This window comes from Ostrinia furnacalis, unplaced genomic scaffold (assembly GCF_004193835.3).
Source record: "Ostrinia furnacalis isolate ACB-3 unplaced genomic scaffold, ASM419383v2 OfSCF2422, whole genome shotgun sequence".
NCBI classification, from domain to species: domain Eukaryota; kingdom Metazoa; phylum Arthropoda; class Insecta; order Lepidoptera; family Crambidae; genus Ostrinia; species Ostrinia furnacalis.
In genome coordinates, this window is record NW_021132661.1 from 593921 (window position 1) to 614659 (window position 20739).

The following is a 20739-nucleotide window of genomic DNA, read 5'->3' on the forward strand; positions in this document are numbered from 1 at the left end:
TTGTCATGGATGTGACTGGTAGCGTTAGTACCTACCTTAATCATTAACGTAACTTTACTTAGTTTAGGACTAAATATATCGAATAATACTGATTTTATTAAAAACACAATACGTATGAAAAGGCAATTTCCTTCAGTAATAAAAACTTGTCATAATTACCAAATAGGAATCTCTTATTATTATTATTGGTTTTTGGGCCTTTACTTGCGCCAACTCGACCAGTACCTCTAGTACGAAAAACTTTCGAGTTCGTTTCGTTGCGTATTCAAAGTGTCATCGAAAAATTTTGTATGAAAAATTAAACAGCGGCCCCTAGGGCGGCTATAATATAGGGGGCGCTGTTTAATTTTTCATACAAAATTTTTCGATGACACTTTGAATACGCAACGAAACGAACTCGAAAGTTTTTCCTACTAGAGGTACTGGTTTGATCTATTGTGGCAGCCCTTGTCTTGAGAGTTCACTGCTTAGTCCCGTTGAGTCTATAAATTTCCAGATTCTTTGGAGCGTGATATCTGCTATCTCATCCGGGTGCATGATGTGTCGCCCGAGATGGATACTTCTTTTGCTCATAAGCGGGAAGCATGAGCAAAGAACATGCATGGCCGTGTTTTCTTCTGTATGGCAGAATCTGCACAGAGTTTCCTCGGTCATGTTCATGTTTGATTTATGTTTGTTTAGTTTGCAGTGGCCGGTTAGTATTCTAGTCACTGCACAGGCTTTGTATCTTTTGAACTTTAGCAGTTCCTTAGTTACTTTGTTGCTATATCCCTGAATGAGTGCTTTTGAGTGTTTTTGTCCCGATGTAGACTTCCACCACTCAATAGCCTCTTGTTTGCAGAGGGCGGTTAGTAGCGTGGTGGCTAGTTGTTTGGTAATGCCACAGAACGGTTCTACGCCGATTTGAGGGTTATCGGCTCCATCTCTGGCGAGTTCTAGGAATCTCTTTGCAATAGTTCGAAATATTTATATGTTGTAGAATTCAATAGGTTATTTAAGAAAATATAAAAAATACAACGAGTAATGGATTGAACACAAAGTCATTTTATTTTCTAATTAAAAACAAGAAGTCTATTCGCACAAGTACCTACTTATTATTACTAGCACAACTTCATATTCCTAAAATTACATAAGTTATGTTATATTGTTATTGTATAAATTAAATATAGATAAAAGTAAATATTATGTGTTGTGATGGCAATTTGTAAACAATAGCGTAAATTTTCGATATTTGAACTAACTGTGAAATCTAAAAGTTGGCAAAGATAACAACGTCTCGGAAGCCAAAATTATCTTATCAATGAGCTTATTTAATAAAAATAAATAAGTATGAACGCACAGTACCTAATTGGATCAGTCTGGTACCACGAAACTGTAATCGCTTCACAAATATATTGGTATAGCAACAAATATTACCTTGCTATCAGGGTCAAGTAACGCACTACGTAGATCGACAATAACTATACTTACAATGTTTGCTGATAACTTTTTGTCGTATTTTAATCGTAAACTAGCAAGTCAAGCCCTTTGACTCTAAGTTCAAGTTACTTGCAATGTGGGAGTGGAAATAAGTATTAATAAGTACCTTTTAAGAAACAACAAACCATAGCTCTTTCTTCGAGTGAGGCAGAATACATATATGGCCGTAGCTTCAGCCATTCAGGAAGCTCTTTGGTTGAAATTATTTTAAAGCTAAAACTTGTAGTGCATTACTTTGTGATGCCTTTTTTTCGCTTTGATATTATCATTTACGCTATCACCCTCTACCACACAAGCTTGTCACACCTTACAAGTTGGGGTATATTCTTTTATGTATAAATGATTAAGTAGTCAGCGATTAACTAATACAAATTAATTGCTGGTTTTCATTACAAAGGCGTGGCAGTTCAATTGGGCACGACTGGGCGGCCCGCGTTTCGGCACGCCTACTCGCTACGAGACTACGGCGTAGATCTTTGCGACAGTTGAGATGAATAACATAGATCAAGGCGCAATCAAGCGAATAGTAATGTTAGATGCTACCATTTTCGTAGCGTTACGATTACGGTTACAGTGTTACGAATGTTGATTTAAGTCTAGTAAACATGATATTTCTACAAATATAGTTACTCACACATATTTCATGATGTAGGTAATTTATGTAATTGAAGTGGGTATCTATCTATTAGACTAGATATTACGTGTACGAGTAGTAAGCAATTTTATATTAATATTCAGGTTTGAAGAGATTAGTGAGGCTAATGATATCTTTAAGGCATAATTGAACCGATTCTCCATGCTATACAAAGTCATAATTATACGTAGATAGACGAAGAACGAAATTAGGATACAATGAAAACCATAGGGACATTTTCCATTTAGTTAAAAAAAGGTTTTGTCTCAGGGCTAGTATTGCGCATTGCTAATACGGCACCTGCATTTTTACAAAAAATAATTATCACTTGTCACTCAAAGAAGATGTTCGGTAATTTTGTTTATGAGTCGATAAAAAAGGTTGAAAGTGGGATTCGGAGTATTTTGAAGCAATTATGCAAATTTTTGAGCAACGAGCGCCGCGGGCAGGAAGTTGCGATAGGCCTAAAGTGGCGTAACGTGTGTTTATCTACGACAATACCGTTGCATGATTAATAGCAGCGAAACACCACTTTCATCCTTTTGGGAACTAACTGGATGACAACTTAGCGGTGAAATTGTTGATTGTAAAAAATACTTAAGTATGTTGCTGATGCTGACGCTCAAAACTGGGTTCAAGCTTGAAATATTGGTTAAAGCCACAATCTAAAAATTTATACATAATTATTCTTTTATAAAACAAAATGTCTCTCTCGACCAACCCTTCTTCGTCTCGTATAAGGGAAAATTTTATCGTTTCATAAATGCCCTAAAATAACAAGATCTTGACATTGCTAGAGTAGGGCAATCACAATCGATATCGATGAATAATATCGTAAAAGTGGGGCTACACCAAAGTCGGCCAGTTAGGCGAATCGATACTGGCGAGTTGTGGACCTGTACCTCTAGTACGAAAAACTTTCGAGTTCTTTTCGTTGCGTATTCAAAGTGTCATCGAAAAATTTTGTATGAAAAATTAAACAGCGCCCCCTATATTATAGCCGCCCTAGGGGGCGCTGTTTAATTTTTCATACAAAATTTTTCGATGACACTTTGAATACGCAACGAAACGAACTCGAAAGTTTTTCCTACTAGAGGTACTGAGTTCTCAGAATCGTCGATATCGAAGAGACAATTTGGTCGAATACCTCATAACTTTGCTTCCTTGCCTTTGACTCTAATAGTCACCTTTACACTTCATTGATATTTTGTAATTTGCGTTTGCGATTGTCTTTTGTTAGCAGTATTACAAATCTAATTTTATTGTATTTTTCAAAGTGTTGCTATTAACATAGGTAGGTTAAGTATGTAAACAAGAAACTGCTATAGGCATTATAAAAAGTAGATAAAAAACCAAACAAAAAAGAAATTTAATTTACTGGTTGCTTTCATTACACATGCTATGCCGTGCCTAATTTCGATTTGTATGGTTTAAACAACACTACAGTTTGATTAGAAATCCATTATACTAGTTCTTATAAATGCTTTGGGTGCGTGCTAAAACAGAAATTCAGTAGTTGTAACAGTGACTCAATAAAATGGAATTTATTTCAGGAACAGTTTCCTGGGATAAATATGTATGATATTTTTTATTGAATAAATTGTCAGAATGTAAGTAGGTATAAAAAATAAAAACGTGTATCGTGTCTATGAATATGAAGCAATCTTTTGACCTTTTTGTCCTCTAAAGATAGAGGTTTTTTAACTTATTCCGATTACAAATGCACATTATTTATTTATTTTTTCTTATTCTATTAGAAATCGTTTTTTGCTCTAATTTATTTTTGCCGCTGCATTTCTAAGGATAACGTTTTGAATTTCGAATAGCGACCGAATCGTATCTGGAGGTCATCGTGCATTGCTTTAGTTCTGCTGGTTTGTTTAGTGTGTTTAAATAAATGGCCAATTTAACTTGGCCTAGCAGAGGCAGTTGTGTTTTGTTTTTGTCGTCTTGCTTTGTTTGGCGACGAGGGTACGAGGGAGGTCAGGCAACGCCGGTCGCCGGTGGTGGAACTGTCGAGGTGCCGACCTACGGATCACGCATGCATTACAATAGGTAATGCTGATTCGACGTCACCCACCGATATATTATGTTATTTCGTATTTAAATCGATTCAGAACCAAATTATAAAGCAAAACTATACCATACCTGTCGGCTGAATTGTAGAGTCGAATAAATAAGATCGGAAAATATGTTGATGTGCTTGCGCAAGAAATTGATTGTATCTGCTATTCGTTACAACACGTGTATACGAGTAGTATCGAGTTTTTACGAATTCATTCATTTTGTTTATTTTTGCTATCGACACATAATCACCATCTCTCTTTAAACGCTATTAATTTAGTCCGATGGTTCTTAGCACTGACATAAAGTAGTATTTAGTTTACAATTGGAAGATTTACTTCTTTATTCTCGCATTTTTTCTTTTCCTTTGAACTAATCACAAAACGTTTGCCAAAAACTTTCTTAGATTACTTATTATGGCTTCCGCGTTAACGATCAGTATGAATGTGTTTTCAGGTTAAAATACACTCATTCTTACCAAGAATTTTTATTTACAACGAAATTAAATGATGAATTTTTACTTTTTGTGTGGTATAATTAGTTCTTGCAACTCACGAAGGCGAGTGAGCTTTCTTGTGTGTGTACGTGTCCATGCACATAACGATAGTGTAATGTCTGTCAAAACTTTTGAAAATCGAACAGTAGCGAGCCACCACACCACACATGTAAAGCTCACTCGCCTTCGTGAATGAGGGTTTTCGCGTTGGTTTGATTGGTTATTTTTGACATGACACTGACAGATATGTCAAAATCCACCAATCACGCAGCATTTGGACCTCGCGTCTACGTATTGCCATCTGGCGGATTTTTCAAACGCGAAAACCCTCATTGCAATAACTTTAATACAAATACCTTTATGACATTCTGAGCGGGTGACAGTTATTTTTAATTAATTTTTGAAATCAATCTCTTAGCTGTAGGATACAGCTGTAAGGTAATAGGCTAGTTCTTGAAAAAGTGCGAAGTGTATTACAAATGGTGTCAATTCCAGGTGATAATGGGCGACCGGGCGGCGGCGGAGCGCGCCTGCAAGGACCCGAACCCCATCATCGATGGGAGGAAAGCCAACGTCAATCTCGCCATCCTCGGCGCCAAACCCAGGGGGAACCTCGCGCCAGGTCAGTCCCATGATTGTACGAACTTTTTTATTTATGAACTTTTTAATAATATTTTTATGAAGGCTACCAATATTATATCATCTTTGTGACGATTCAGAGATATTCTAGGTATTGTTATATTGTATTACCCGTAAAGTTTGATTGGCAATTAAATTCATCTTCTAAACGTTATAATTTCATAATGTATTTTATCCTACACTTTATGAAAATTCGTAAGATTCATAGTTTTTCATATTTCAGTATCCGTATGAAAATAAAACCATTTTCATAAATTGTAAACGGGAAATTTCCTAGACACCATGGTTGCACAACGGCTGTTATAGTTCACAGCTACATTTATTATGTACAATTTTATCATGACTGTGATCTATGTTCCTGATGTACTTTCTCCAATAATTACTAAGAAGTTTTATTTGCAAATAATATTATTTTAATGACAACCAATCACCAAATTAATAATATTAAAATTATCCAACTATTCCGAAAATCTACAGTTGTTTTTTTGTTTGTTTACCATAATAATAATCAAAAGATAATTAGATACCTTTATTTATTTGACTGTAATAGCCGGTTGCATGATTCTCATAATATCATCATCTACTAATCGCTATTATTATAATGTTTTCAATGAATCCACTTTTGAGTCTATTTAAGTGCAATCAAGGTCTAAAATGTTACACACATGCGGATAAGTAACGAGTTAATCTCAAAGATTAGGGTTATTTACACAGTGAAGGGTTGACTACCTACCTATGTAGTTATTGCTACAAGGATTTTGTTGGAAGAGACGTCACTTTACATTTATGTGATTTCTAACTTTTTATGGGCGAAACAGCGATATTTCAGACCACGGTAGAAAGAAATCCGGATCGCTAAAATTGATCATAAAAATCAATATGAGTATATGATTTTTGGGTTCCATTTTCTACTACGCTCATTTTGATCCCGGTCGCATCTCACTGTGGGCGTTTATCGCTCAGCTGTTTGGGAAAGGAGCGTTTTTTGCTCGGCTCCGTTTTTTGTACGTTGCGCGGGCGCACAAATACCGACAAAAAATTGTAAGACTACGCGTGTGTTACAATCAGTACCACGGGGGGTCAATTCTGTGAACATATGCGAAGCACCACTGGAACATAATTATTACGACAATTAGTGAATTTTAGATAAAATCATTCATTAAAGGTATTATAATTGTAATGAAATAACAATTACCGTCACACTTTTATCAGGCCTTACCTACATAAACGGAAATAATAGAATAAAATAGGTTAAATGTAATCAAAATCTTCCTAAATTATGCTTTATCTCGCGTTGATTAGTTTTCGATAGCAAGTGATAATAAACCAACGATAATATTATTATTTCTGTTATCTTTGAGTGCGTGCTCAAGGTATAAAATTAAATGACATTTAATATAGAAAGAGTTAACGGCAGCTCATCCAGTTTTATTTTTATGATACGCCTCGCTTCATTATTTAAGTTTTGTTCGCTGAAGTTACATTTTAATATTCAAACTACAAATACAAATATTATGAGTGCTCTATGATAGGTGTATCAGCGGTTAGTCAATAGCAATAATAATTATTAGTGGACACAATACACCATAATGCTCACCCATAGTGTATCAAGGTTTGACAAAGCTACCAAATGACAGTGGACTGGCAATCATCGATATCTAGATCTCTGTTTAATGAGCATTCGTATAATAACCCGTGCTATGACGTAAATGGGCATCGCAACGAAGCTGAAATAATATTGGAAAAAATACACGTTGCCTGAAAAAAGTTTCAGGGCATCGTACACGTGTAACGAACATATTCTGTTCCGTGGTTGTCACTTATCGTAAGAAACAACATCATCATATCTCTTCAATTCAAGTGTTCTACTTAGCTACTGATTGATATTTAGTTAATGGCTCATTAAGTCATCAACTTACCATAGAATGACTTATTTTCCTAATCCATTTTGATGTTTATGCTTTGAAATATCAGAAGAAGAAAAGCTATCGATTACCCACATCTGTTTTGCTCCCTCTACATTAAAAAAATACAAATGAGATTGTATCTTCAATCTATGCTTGAATAATATGAAAAGACGTCGTTACTGAAGAATTTTACTTGTCCATTACTAACATTGTTCAACTGGAATACAATTGGAATTGAACAATGGACACCTATTTTGAAGTAACTTTGTATTTACTTACTTTTAGTAAACCTCCTTTAGTAATATTTAAAAGTAGGTAGGTACTTACTTACCTACTTTATAATACATTCATATTGAAGTCTTGAATGCTTTCCCCTATTTATTTACATATTTACCTTATAACGTAATTACTAACGTTATAGGTACTTATTACGTAAAGTAAATTTTGGATATAAAAGCAATATTGATAGAAGTTGCGCAGTCCGCGCTCATCAAATGATGGGCAATCGTTAAAATGTACACGTTTTATTTTATACTTTTATAAAAAAATCATTAAATGTACGTAACGTGTTTCACGGCGCCTTGATTAGCGGGACACGCTGCAGGGAACAGGGACATAGCAAAATTAAAACAGCCTAACTGACATTGCACGAAATTCTAAATACTAAATATTACCTAATTACCCGTGTAATACAAGTAAAATACGTGTATTAAAATGACCGATTTCCAATTCCGTTTTCAATCCAGATAGTTACCTACAGGAAAGAAAGAACTTTCGAAAGTTCATTGCGTTTTTTCTACTGAAGTGTCATAAATGTAAAATAAAGTTCTTTTCGGATCATTTATTGGTATAACTTGCTTGCCCTTGGGCAGAAAACATTCTCAACAAACTTTCTTGACCTGGTTAAGTTGAAAACATTTTCCAGATCTTATGTATTTTTTTGGTTTCTTGGTGAAACTCTTCAAAGTTACAAAGTAAACAATTTCTGAAGTAACTTGCTTGGTTACCACGTGCGTTACTTCTGACAGCCATTGATACTAGCAAATCCACGCAGCCTCTTTACAAAAAGAAGATACTTATAAAACTTACACAATTTAATTTGATTTGGATGTTGATTAAATAAAACAATACGCGAGGAATGATAGACACACCAGCCACGTCAGTCAGGGTATTTAAAAAAAAATCTTTGGACAATTTCACATAGCGCTACCTAGCCCCCAAAGTAAGCAATTAATATGCTTGTGTTATGGGTGCTAGCTTAACTTAACTTAAAAAATGCCATTAGTATTTAGTTTTTCAAGCACTGGAGGAATACTGTGAGCTATGTCAGGTTGCACAGGCGAGAACAGGCACGCAGGGAGCCCGCCCCCGCCGGAAGCGGCTAAACGCTCGGAAGCGGAAGTGTTCGGTGGCCGACAGGATCGCTAATTGAATGCGCCCTAAACCGAGCCAACCCTTCTAAGGTGATACAACACTTGCTCTGATTTAATTATGCCGAAAAGAATTATGGCTGACTTTTGACGGCGGAAATTATACATGATAAACGGTGCCGACAACTATAAATTAAGTCCTAGAGGGTAACTTTCTTCATCGATATAAATATCTCTATACTCGTAGTTAGAAATTTACATTATGTAATGTACAAAGTTTTCAGAAGAGTTTTTCAGTTTTCCTCGTGCCCTCTTTATTTTAAAAGTTGATACCTGAAAACTGAAAACAGATAAAATCTGCTACGCTATTGAACAAATGAAGTTGTTAAGTAAATTTAAAATGTATTTATTGTACATGTTTATGGAATGTAAAGTAACTTTTTTCATTTTCAAAATCATATTGTGTATGTATGCAATATATGCAATATGCAATGCATAGTATGATAATAAAATTACTACTCGTTCAGCTAAATTCTTGGTAATGAAAAGCATGTTTTTCAACTTCAGAGTAAAAGCAGATTCACGTTTTACATATAAATTTTAGCTTAAATTCTACATTTTTCATCATGAAACGCAATATTTCAGTTGTAGAGCTAACAAAGGAAGCCCTGAAATTTCCTCGGATGACATGCTTAATCATACAATCTCGTCGACTTGGCACTTATTCAAATGATGCACGTCTAAATTGCCCGGCCATTTGCTACAAGCGTAGTAGAGTACATACGCATGGTCTCATGGTTTCCATTATACAATGACGCGACAACCGACTTCCGCGCATACCTGAATTGATAGCTACGGTTGTGATAACAGTTGTATGCGACTAATTTGCCGGTCGTCGAGGACGCGAGATCGTCTCGGTCATCGTGAGATATCAATCTTTTACTCTGGGCTTCCACCACAACCTAATCAAGTCTTGTTGAACATTTTTATTAGATCCCGTGTTTATAAAAATTATAGATTCCAATATCCTTAGAGTTAATACAATGAAATCTCTTTACCCACAAGATATTTTTATCACACGAGAGATGAGCATAACGACATAGCCATTACATCGCAGTTTTCCTCTTCAATTTATTTGAACAAAACACCGCATTGTTCTCATTCAGTACGTTACAATCTCTCGATCAGGTTTAGCCAGACATACTTAAATCTAATTTGCGTTCAGCCTTTTGTCAGCAAGGAATACACATATAGCAAAGTTGTTCTGAATTGAACAGCTGATCGCATTGAATTAGGACGTCTGAGAAACTCGTGGAACTGGCATCCTTACAGCGTTTGTTGAGCTGGTATTGTCCCACACGGTCAGTTGCGAATGGTTTTTTGTTGTACGAGTTTGAGCTTTATTCTGAGGTGAGAGGAGTTGTGCCGAGAGTTGGCAAGGGTCGCGGGGAGCGGAGTGTGTACAATGGGTGCGTGAGCGCATGACGAGACACCTGGTTGTGGCGTACCGGCCGCGCCATATGCCTCCTGTTAGGCCGAGGGCCAACGGCAGTCAGCGGGTAACTCAGCGAAACGGTTTCCACGTAACGATTCAGTATTTCTATTTTATGCCAGCTAACTAGGTATAGCTATGGTACATGATATAAGGGTAGAAAAACCACCTACGAGTATGTTCAAATTCTTTTTTCAGCTTAATCCAGGTCTGAATTTGGTGTCTGAATGGAATCTGAATTAATGGGCGCTCTTTTCTTGCATTATTCACTACCATTCAACGAATAGGTATATGTTATTCTTTAACATCATCATTTAAATTGAATAATTTATTATGATGTTTGGCCCTTAGCCCGTAAGTATTTTCCGGGACCGGGTGTCCCCGTGGGCACGAGCCGTGGCAACCCTACTGTGATGGGCATGCGTCACTTGGGTTTAATTACCCGATATTCAAAATGATGAGACGGTGTGGTGGCTAAAATTATACCCCGTCCGAGGATAAGCAAACCGGTACAATTAGTTCCAGTTAGGTGTCAAATCAAAATACTTAATTAACTAAAAAGATAATAAAAATATTTTTAGACCAGAGACAGTCATCAAATTGCAGAACACTTTCCTATTGTTGTGTCATTCTTAGCAAAAAATTGCTCGGAGAACTTCAAACGATTAATGGCAGTACCTAGTGATTTTTAGGGTTTTTAATAATCAAGTAATCATCAATAAATTTTTAATTAATTATGCACAGTAGACATTAAAATCAAATGTATGACGAGCAGGACGCCCAGGGTGAACGTCTCAACAGATATTATTGTTGGATCGCATTAACTTCCATACCCTGTTTAGTCTGCGGATGTCTTAAGAAAGTTTATGACTGTGGTGTGTTGTTCGTCGGCCTTTCATAAATACGTACACATGAGCCAAATTGTGGGACTGACCATGTTTTTTGGTAACCAAAAGATTCAGAGTCATTGTCTTTTGTTTTGTTGCATTTTAATGTAAAGTTTCCTGCAGAGCCGTTTGAATATCATGTCTTTGTCGGATGTTGAATCCGTTACAAAAACTTGATTTGTTTTTGTATAAGACTAATAAAACTAGTGGCCAAGAAAGTTCTTATGGGAATCAAGAGGGCTATCAAGGTTACAAAATCGGTTTAGCAGCCCTAGCTGGATCTCAGAACTGTTTCATGTTCACACAATATGTCCGTCCGTTAAACTAGGCCGGTTTATGTTCCGGCGGTCTTCAATGCAACGTTCGTTACCGTTATTTTGTGAGGGGCTGCGATTCGCTTTCAAAGATGCGTGCGCGCAGCCGGCGTACCCGATCCTCGTACCTGCGCTTTAGTTGTCCTTTATATTGCATTGTATTGTGCACTTATTTTTTATTCACAAATGCAGATTAGCTGCATGAACAGGGGAAGCTGGCAACAGTGAATGTAGGTAGGTACTACTTATCTCTTATGTATGTACCTACTTATTTAGTAAGTAAACTGGTTTTCCTACTCGTGTATTTCAGAATGATAGTTTTCAGTTGGTATCAAGGTCAAACGTAATGAGGTTCGTATCTGGGGCACGATTTGAAATACGTAGATTGGCATTAAAAAGATCAAAACAATCGTTAAATGTAAAACTAAATGAAGATTGATAGCTTCAATCGCACAAATTTTCTTTATATTTTTATGGTAATCCATTCGTCGGCAGTGATGGAGGCGTAGTAACGGCGCGTCTGTCTTCGGCGCCCGCGCATTCGACACGAGCCAACATAAATAAGCATTAATCTGGATAAGTAGAAGCTACCTCCATACAGTAGAACATCGTCATTCAACGCATAATTTTTATTTCCGTGTATCCTGTTTGGAATACTCGCCATATATCATAGGCACTTCTTAGTTGGGAATTTTCTGCATAAAATCGGTCGTGTTGTTGTGGCTGACTAATGTTCGAAAGTCTGGCTTATGTTTGGGGGTTTTTCCGAAGGGACAACTCGACGAATGATCCAACCACTTTCCATAATTACCTAGGTTTCGTCTTTAGGGCATTCTTATTAAAGGAGTCCCCCGCATTCGTCGGTCGTAAATTGTTTCTGTATTTAGGCACTATACTTACTTACTTACCTAGGTTTACGAATTGAAATATTTTGGTACGACTTTCACTTAAAATCAAGCAGTAGATTTATCTAAGAGTAAACGGACAATGATTGCTAATGCTAAACAACAATTTTGTATTGTTTTGAAAATAATGTAACTGTACTAGCTTTAAAAGTAGTTAATGTCAGCTTAATATTGAGACTGTCTGCGATGCGGCCGCCTGCTCTGTTTGATTAGGTGTGTATTCCACGGCTTGTAGTTTGTACTTAGCGCGTTATTCTGCTTTTATTACGCTGTCTGTTTACGTATCTCGCTTTAACTGCTGCGGTACGAATATTTGTAGGCCAGTTTCTAAATACGTCGTCGCGGTCGCTATCGATAGCGATTTCGGGGCGTCGATTATGAAAACATTGTTAAAGTTTTATTATATTATAGTGTTGATGAAGGCCGAGCGGCCACTTGTCCAAACATGGGCGACGTGGTGAATTATTGAGTGAACTGGCACGGTAATCGATTCACACCTGTCCGTGGGTGCCCGAAACATTCGAATTATGGACTCGGCTAGGGGTGGGATTGAAGACCGAATTGAAGAAAACATTGCCTTTGCTTGTAATAATTAATGTAGTTTCTTGTAACTATCAGAAGTTTCAAAGAACGCGGACATTAAAATTTACAAGTGCTTTGTTGCTTGTCTCTACAAACCAACCTACATGACTCTACCCTCATCAAATGACCCGTTTATTAATTCTTTCTAGTAACTATTGTCTCATTATGTTATTCCATCGTTAACTAACTTAACATTCGTTCCGTGTCTTGAGTGAGACACGTTTAACAATTAGTTCTATCTATTGTTGAACACTAACTATTATGAATGAGTTACAGCACACCACTTTCATTTGTTTTGTTCTTGAAGATGAAGTAACCCATTATTAGTTTTCTTGACCCACTGAAAGAGGTTTTCAAATTTCAACGATAACCATTTAATTGGTCAGAAGCAGGGCAGTCATCATTGATTAACGAAGCTTGCGGCTTGACATTGCAGGCTTGCGTGCCACGCGCGCCCTTCGCCGTTGCATTACTTATGCATGTGCCCGTGTTGAGTCCCGTCGACCCCATCGTTTTTATTCTTCGGGATTTAGGCCCTATGCACCGTGGGTCTCTGCGATCGATACCTATCGCGCTTTTAATTTCGACGCTGCAGGCAAGCGTCGTCGTGGCGATGACTAGTTGTCAAGTGTGGTCGAGTCCTAACGAATTCAACCCCCGCTGTTTTCGCTTCGGTTTTAAAGACCTATTTCATCACACTACGCATGTTGGTTGCAAAATCGCTCCTATTAAAACTGCATACGTCTGAGCTTTTACTTAGTGGTATTAAGACGGGGAATTTGCCAGTCTTGCCGTTGCTTTTATTTTCCTTGGGGCAGTGCTGATGCCGAAGATAATTTAACCAAACAAAGCTTGTTATAATAAAAAACTGTCAGTATTCAATTAAGCATCATAAAAATATAACTTATGCGTATGCCCGTGTTCACGTCGTGTCGAACTTCGACTTTTTTAATTAGATTTCGCCGATCGATGAACTATAATTAAGTGTAACGCTGTATTTTTGCACGAAACTTTTGAATAGTGAGTAAATGCTATGAGAACTAATTGTTCTTAGATGATGGAATAAGATTTTACTTTTTTACAAGTTCGATTGCAGTGCCATTCTTTAAAAAAAACCTTTTTTTTATTCAATCAATTAGCGTGGTATGATAGGCGTATCCAACCGATCCGCCTGAAGTATTCTTACTTTTGTGTGTGGTAGGTACTGACAGATACTGGATATGTTTAGTTGACCGATAAAGGTATTGCAAAAAAATAAAAAACTGTACCTCTGTACTGTATAATGTATCAATAATGTAATTTTTAATCATTTAAAACTTTAAATGCTTGTTACGACTGGTCTCTAGTAAATAACATAATGTATTTTGTGCATAGATTAAATCAGCGTCTTTATAAAGTTGCACTGAGTGCAGCTCATGTGCACGGCTGCAACCCTGCCCTTTTATTTCGGATATTTCGACCCCTGGTGCAGTTAGCGTGGGTCATACCGATCAATAATCCTTTTCATTTTACGCACATAGTGTGTCGTGGGCAAGCCGCTGCTTACATCGATTTTTGTGCTTGCAAACAAAAGAACTCCCATAATGATGCGCAATATTTTATGGTTGATAACGCCTTTCATCGAAGTAAGCTCTTAGTGTTGCCGATTTGACTGTTTTTAATTAACCCATGCTTTTTACAGATTTTATTATGATCCTACTCAACTATACAACGAAAATCTCAATATTATATAGGTAGGTAGAGTCGAGAGCACAAGACTATTATTGCAATATCATACATTTATGACTACCATAAAATACCACAATGTTTAGCTTGATGGTGCTATTGTCTGACGTAGTTAGGTTTAATTTAAAACGCGTAAAAGAAATCATGAAAAAATACACTGCCTACATACCTACATAGTCAGTGTGTGAGATCGAATAGTTCTTAAGTAACTATAATTTAAAATTAATCTTTTTGCTATCACTAAACAAGTTTCAGCACTCATTAAACGTTAAATTCGACAGTCTGTATTTTGTACTGTTCACCCTTTACCCACTCACCCCTCTCAAAACTTGAGGCTTTTTGTTTCGACATCGGCACGTGACCAACAGTTTTGTTTGTGAGATCTTCTTTGCGATTTGTTTGCAAAATGTGAGTCCCACCGCGGTGAAATAGTTAACATGAATAAGTATTTATTTATTTCTGATTTAAACTGAAATGATAGTGCTAACATTAATGCAATTCTCCATTCTCATGAAGTTTGTTGTACTATGTACTATCCGTTATGAGATCAAAGTAAGTAGATTCGGCATCATTTTGTTTTGGGAAAAGTGCATTAGCTTTGTCAGTTTTGTAAACGAGTCCATTGTTATCGCAAATATTAGCTTTGATGGCGTTAGATCGATGGGATTTTTCAACAATGACTATTAATAGAATCAGATTGAATGTGATTGTATTCCTCGTTTTAGTCATTTCTTTGTATGAAGAGTATCGTAATGTGAAACTTAAGATTGATTAGAATAAACATTAATTATGTAAACAATGATTTAGAGTTTTAAAAACGTTGTTATACCTAGATAGTTTAGTTAGACTTTGATAAATCAATTTTAATTTTCATATTTTCATATCAATGTTATACAAAATTGTAGATGGAAATGTGATATTGCATTTCTGTGGAAAAAAATGGTAATTAAAGCATAAAATGTGTGTTAGTGTGGCAAAGTTTTAATTAAAATTCGTGTTCAAATCGTATTGGCGATAAAAGTACGTCTGATCGATAGCGCTGCGCATTGTATGTAATTGTATGAACGAAGCCATAATGGTGGGTTTGCAGCGCGAACCGCGGCCTCGATCTTATCAAACTTAGCGATATATCTTTATTCTATTACCAGGCACTGGAACAGGCAATTGTTACAAATACCAACGCTGTTTGAATCCGATTTGTTTATTAGAATTGGAAATTAGACTTGATTTTGAAATAAATAAATGATTTTGCGAAGGTAAAAACTCCCATCATTCTTACATTAAATTTACTTACAATAACTACAAATGAAGTTCAAATTATTTTATGATTTCACTCATTTAAAAACAGCAATAAAACACGTGTTACAGCTTCGAGCTACTACCTGAATTAATTAATCAACGTCGTTACACTAATGACCTCAAAAATGTTGAACCCGTTCCAAGAAAATAATAGTGTCTTCCGTATCGCGAGGATATATGGCATGTGTCCCAAATTCTAGTCCACTTTGCCATCCCGATAAAGCACATGATAATAAATATTAACCAAGTCCCGCATATTTACTGTAAAAACATTCAATTTTAAATACAAATGAATTGCTACGACTATAATGTCATCTAAGTAAACATTGCATTGTACATCATTATACAAATATCAAACCAGCATTTTTTGATTCTAAAACTATAGCCGTGGGGTATTTGTTAAAACATCAGCCACAAAACCCAGTAAAAACATTTGCATTGCTCAATGCTGTACGTTTTTAGATGGCATAAATATACTTAAAAGTTTTTGATGGTACCCTAGCGTTAAATCTGTTTTTCCTTGCAACTATACAAGTGTGAGTCGACCGCAATCCTATTAGGGTAGATTACTGTTTGATTAGAGAATTTGATCCTAGAGCTCCGAAGCCGCCGCGCGCAGGAACACTTCAGTGTAGTAGCTAGTTCCGCTCCCTTTGTCGCCGTAACGCGATCCCTCGCGTCGCCACTTCCGTGCGAAGCCCTGCTCCTCCATAATCCTCGAGCTACCACGTAATGCTATGAAACGTTACCTTCTAACTAAACCATAGTCTACTTTACGTTAGCAAACGTTTATAGAAAACATATAGCTACCTAATGGTGAGATGAGAAGATCTAGTCAAATTATTCGCAAGCAATTTTTTTCTTCCTGCAATACTTGCGCGTGCCGTATTGACAGAAATGGAAATAAAGCACGATTCGAGTACCTTTAAATTTGGACGAAGTAAACTTTCTTCGTATCTTAATTATTATTTATGTACAACAGCTGGCGAGCAGAGGCTGGCCGAGCGAGGCTGAGTCCGTCCGGCGAACGACGTGGTTATTTATAAAACAGAGTTGCGTCTCGTTTTGTCTTCGGCGCGCTCTTTATTTTGTCTAAATATACGCAGTTTTGGGAACGTCGTCGCGGCCGCCTCTGCCGCGACACCAGCGCTGGCGAGGTGCCAAAATCTCATCTTTTCTCGCTCGCTTATCTTTTGTCGGAGCTCACTAAAAGCGCCCATATTGTACTATAGACTGCGCATTTGTATGCAGGTTTAATTCGCAATACTCCAACTAATATGCGTTACAGATCCACATCAAACATTTAACATTAACTACGTATTAAATGGGACGTAAAGATTGCACCGTTTCGCCACAGCTTTTTATATGTAAATTCGGCGCGCTGGTTCACGTCGAGCACGTGTTTTCTCCAAAAATAATTGTCCCAGGAACTGTCTGAAAGTGGGGAGTAATTAATCGTTTTGTAAACGGAGGCTGGTTGGCGATAAATCGCGCCTGTGGGATTGATGCCTGCCGCGTCAGCGACACCGGTCAGATCAAAGGAAGGCCACCGGACACGGCCCTGAGGCCGGCTAACTTGTCCGAAACTGGGCCACGACTCATCTGATTCTATTCTTGAGCCAGTAAACTTACACGACATATGGTACCATACAATGTAATCACAAAGCATTGTAAATAAATTACAACAATTTCCTTTCGTAGTGAGATTTGGCGTTGCGTTTACGTCAATTCGGAACTCGTAAATTGAATGGGCAACGCTCCGGTTGTTTCGTGTTTGACGACTTTATGTGTTTTGTGATGTATTATGTGGGGATTAGAATGAAATGTAGTGCTTGCCAGTAAAATAGATGTGGCATTGAAAATTCACGCGTCAGGTTCAACCTAACTTGATTTGATACAATATATACAGGGAGGGAGGCGATATAGGTAGAGTGGTAAATATACTTTAACAGTAAAGTCACAAAAGGCTACTTAAGTTACAAAGTAGGAAATTTCTTTACGGAAAATTTTAAATTTTCCCACATTTTCTGATTTCAGTCATAGTTTGCCTAGACTGAATTTGGTATTCAAAGTTTAATATATCGGCTAAAATCGTGAAATAAGCAGTGCTTGTCGCTTACAACAGTACCTACCTACTTATATTATATTACTACATTGATGATCAAAGTTTAATTTGATATTAATAAACTTTCAGGTTTTATATCAAATACAGTAATTCGCGATAGGTAGTAGGTCAATGTCAAAGTTTTAGCCAACCTGTTTCTGAATACACCCTGTATAAAAGCGTTCTGTCCCGCTCGGCGCGCCTGCGTCTAAAATCGTATTTCCGTAGAATCCTTACAAGCGACGTTAAGCACTCAGTGTCGGCTTCGCAGTTCGACGACCCGAAATCCTGAACTCGTATGAAATGCCCGCAAAAGTATTCAAAACAAAGCTATAATATCTTCAGCATTTACTTCGTTCTTCCAGCCCGATCGGATCATGCACGATGAATCTGGCTTGGAAATTCGATGATGAGTTATGTTGTTTGTTTTTCCGAAATATCGCCATATCATTGTGATTTGCACATGAAAACTACTTGATGCAAGCTTGCAAGTAGGTAACTACCTACTCAACTGCATCCCTTATGAATTGAGAATGTTCTCGGGATTAATTACCTACTTAAGTACCTGATACCTAATACGCTTTTTGACTAGATAGAGTTACTTAAATAATTATAATTTCTTTTGTAAAACTGTGAGTTTTATATTCATTTGGTAAACGTTTTATTTCAGCGATCACAACTTAAAGGGAAAAACAAGTTATAATACAACTATGTATTCTAAATTGTACAGTTGATTATACGAATGTTTGACCTATTGTGTACCGGTTGACAATCGATTACGACTAAAATCTATCTGGGTCACATGTGTAACAAAAGACCATAGCTGGGGCATGCAGCAGTGGAAATAAAAGGCCAGAGGGAAAAAGTTTAATGAATCTAGATAAGCGGTGGTGGACAGTAGTCCGACCTCGGCCGTCAAATGCACATCGATCGGGTGTGGCACATCACGCTCTGTCCGTGGCACGCGACTGTCTATGATTTTACAAGGGAATTAGTCTGTCGGAATAAAAAATGGAAACGTTTGCCTTTACAAATACTGGAATTACTCTTTTGGGGATTCGTGCGTATCAGCCTTTTTATCACTAGTCGCCTTCTGAAAGAAAATATATTGTTAGATTCCCATTAAGTCTGGCTAGCAATAATATTGGTCTTTTAATCTGTTATGATCGCCTACCTGTTCAATTAAATATCATAGTTTAATAATTGGCAGTATGGTGGTGGTACTGTAATCAGCCTCGTAGAAGGTCAACGCGACATTATCGTGGCAGCCGGACCGCGACATCATCCGGACTCTGCGGATGTGATCCGCAGTAATCACCGGTGAAATTTCACCACACAATGGCAACACGGCCCGCCAGAGGTCACGCTCTTTTGGCCATTAGACGATAATCAACCATCTATGTTTCGAACACAACCCATCATTGTGATTGCACACATCCCAAACGCAATATGATATTCGCGTTCCCAAGCACTCAACCAGCTGTGACATTCACGCCTAATTCCCAAGCTGCAGCACTCAGGAAATGTTGTCAGATGCCTTCCCTGTCAATCATCGAGGCATCGTCGCATAGTTAGGTCTGCGCTCGTGCCAACGACTTAGCCGAAAGCCATTTATAGCGCGAGTTTGTCGTCTTCTTGTCAAGAGGTACATCCCTGGATGCCGATGCCCGGGCGGCCGAGCGACCGAAATAGAAGCGCCTCGAGCGACTTAACAATGCAATAAAAAGAAATTAACACTTTGACGTTGCTTGCGCTAAGTTGACTCTCGTGTCATTTGGAAGTGGTCCAATCTTCTTGTGGTGTACATTTTTCAGTCAACTCTATTCGCTTCCGTTAAGTGAGGCTGAAAATAGTTCGACATGGTTGATGAAAAAGTTATTGGTATTTTTTCGAAAGGAAATCCTTTAGTTGTCAAGATCGTTTGGGACTGTAAAATGAGTGTTATAAATAGGTGTTTCTGTTTCAGGTTTCGGGCTCGCGGCCGCGGCAGCGGGAGTACGTGCAGGGTACCCGACCGTGCTGCCTTCCCCGTACGGGTGAGTCCCGCCTTAGCTAATCGACACCTCTGATAAATGTTCAATGGTTCAACACTTCGATATTTGCCAGCACTAGCGGTGCCGCATGCCGCTGTGACTACCTACATCTCACGAGACAAAAATCAGACGTGCAACTTTCAGGCATAATTTAGGGCACCTTTCTATAAGTGTCTCCACTCACGCTTAAGTTACACTGATATCTGAGTTAGCTTCCACCTTCTTTATACACACAGTTAATGTCCTATCAGAAGTTTCAGAAGTTTTGTAGAGTCCAATATTAGCTGTAAATATTCCCTGGTCATACTTTAATCCATGCATAGTTCTAGGTGTATTGAATACATAATTAATTATGCATTTAGGTGACGTAAACGAGTCGGGTACGGTTTTTGAGCTGACTTTTGTCTCGGTAGATGATGCGAGCGGCGTCCCGGAGGCTAGCGACGCGGCAGCCAGCGGACCACACCTAGACTAAATTATCAAACATTTTCACATAGGTATCTATGGCAAGCGTGAGCGTGAGAGTGGATTTTTTTCGTTTTGGGTGTGAATTAGTCGATTGGGTTTTTTAATGTTACGTTTTCCAAGCTAAGGCCCACGCTGGGCGGCGCCGGCGACTCGGGCGCCCGCGCCGCCCAGCGGCACTCGCATCGTTGTCGACACTCAATGTTTTTCTTTTATGTTTTATGCCGTGTTCGTGTAAGATTTTGTTGATTTGAGTTTTGTTGGTGGTGGATTTCGTTTAATACACTTACTAAGTACTTAACGTGCGAGCGGGGTCGGCGGGCGGCGGCTGCGCGGGTCGCGCG

At 37.8% G+C, this 20739-nt stretch overlaps 1 protein-coding gene across 3 annotated transcripts in view; it reads left to right on the forward strand.

The window, feature by feature from the left end:
• Nucleotides 1-20739, forward strand: part of LOC114355566 (RNA-binding protein 38) — a 29916-nt gene that overhangs the window by 2913 nt on the left and 6264 nt on the right. For 2 of the 3 annotated variants that reach the window (XM_028308497.1, XM_028308498.1), the window contains exons 2-3: nt 5169-5310; nt 19864-19933. In XM_028308497.1, the coding sequence (XP_028164298.1) occupies nt 5169-5310; nt 19864-19933 (212 nt within the window). The remainder of the gene's footprint in view (nt 1-5168; nt 5311-19863; nt 19934-20739) is intronic. The other variant, XM_028308499.1, reaches the window with a different exon arrangement.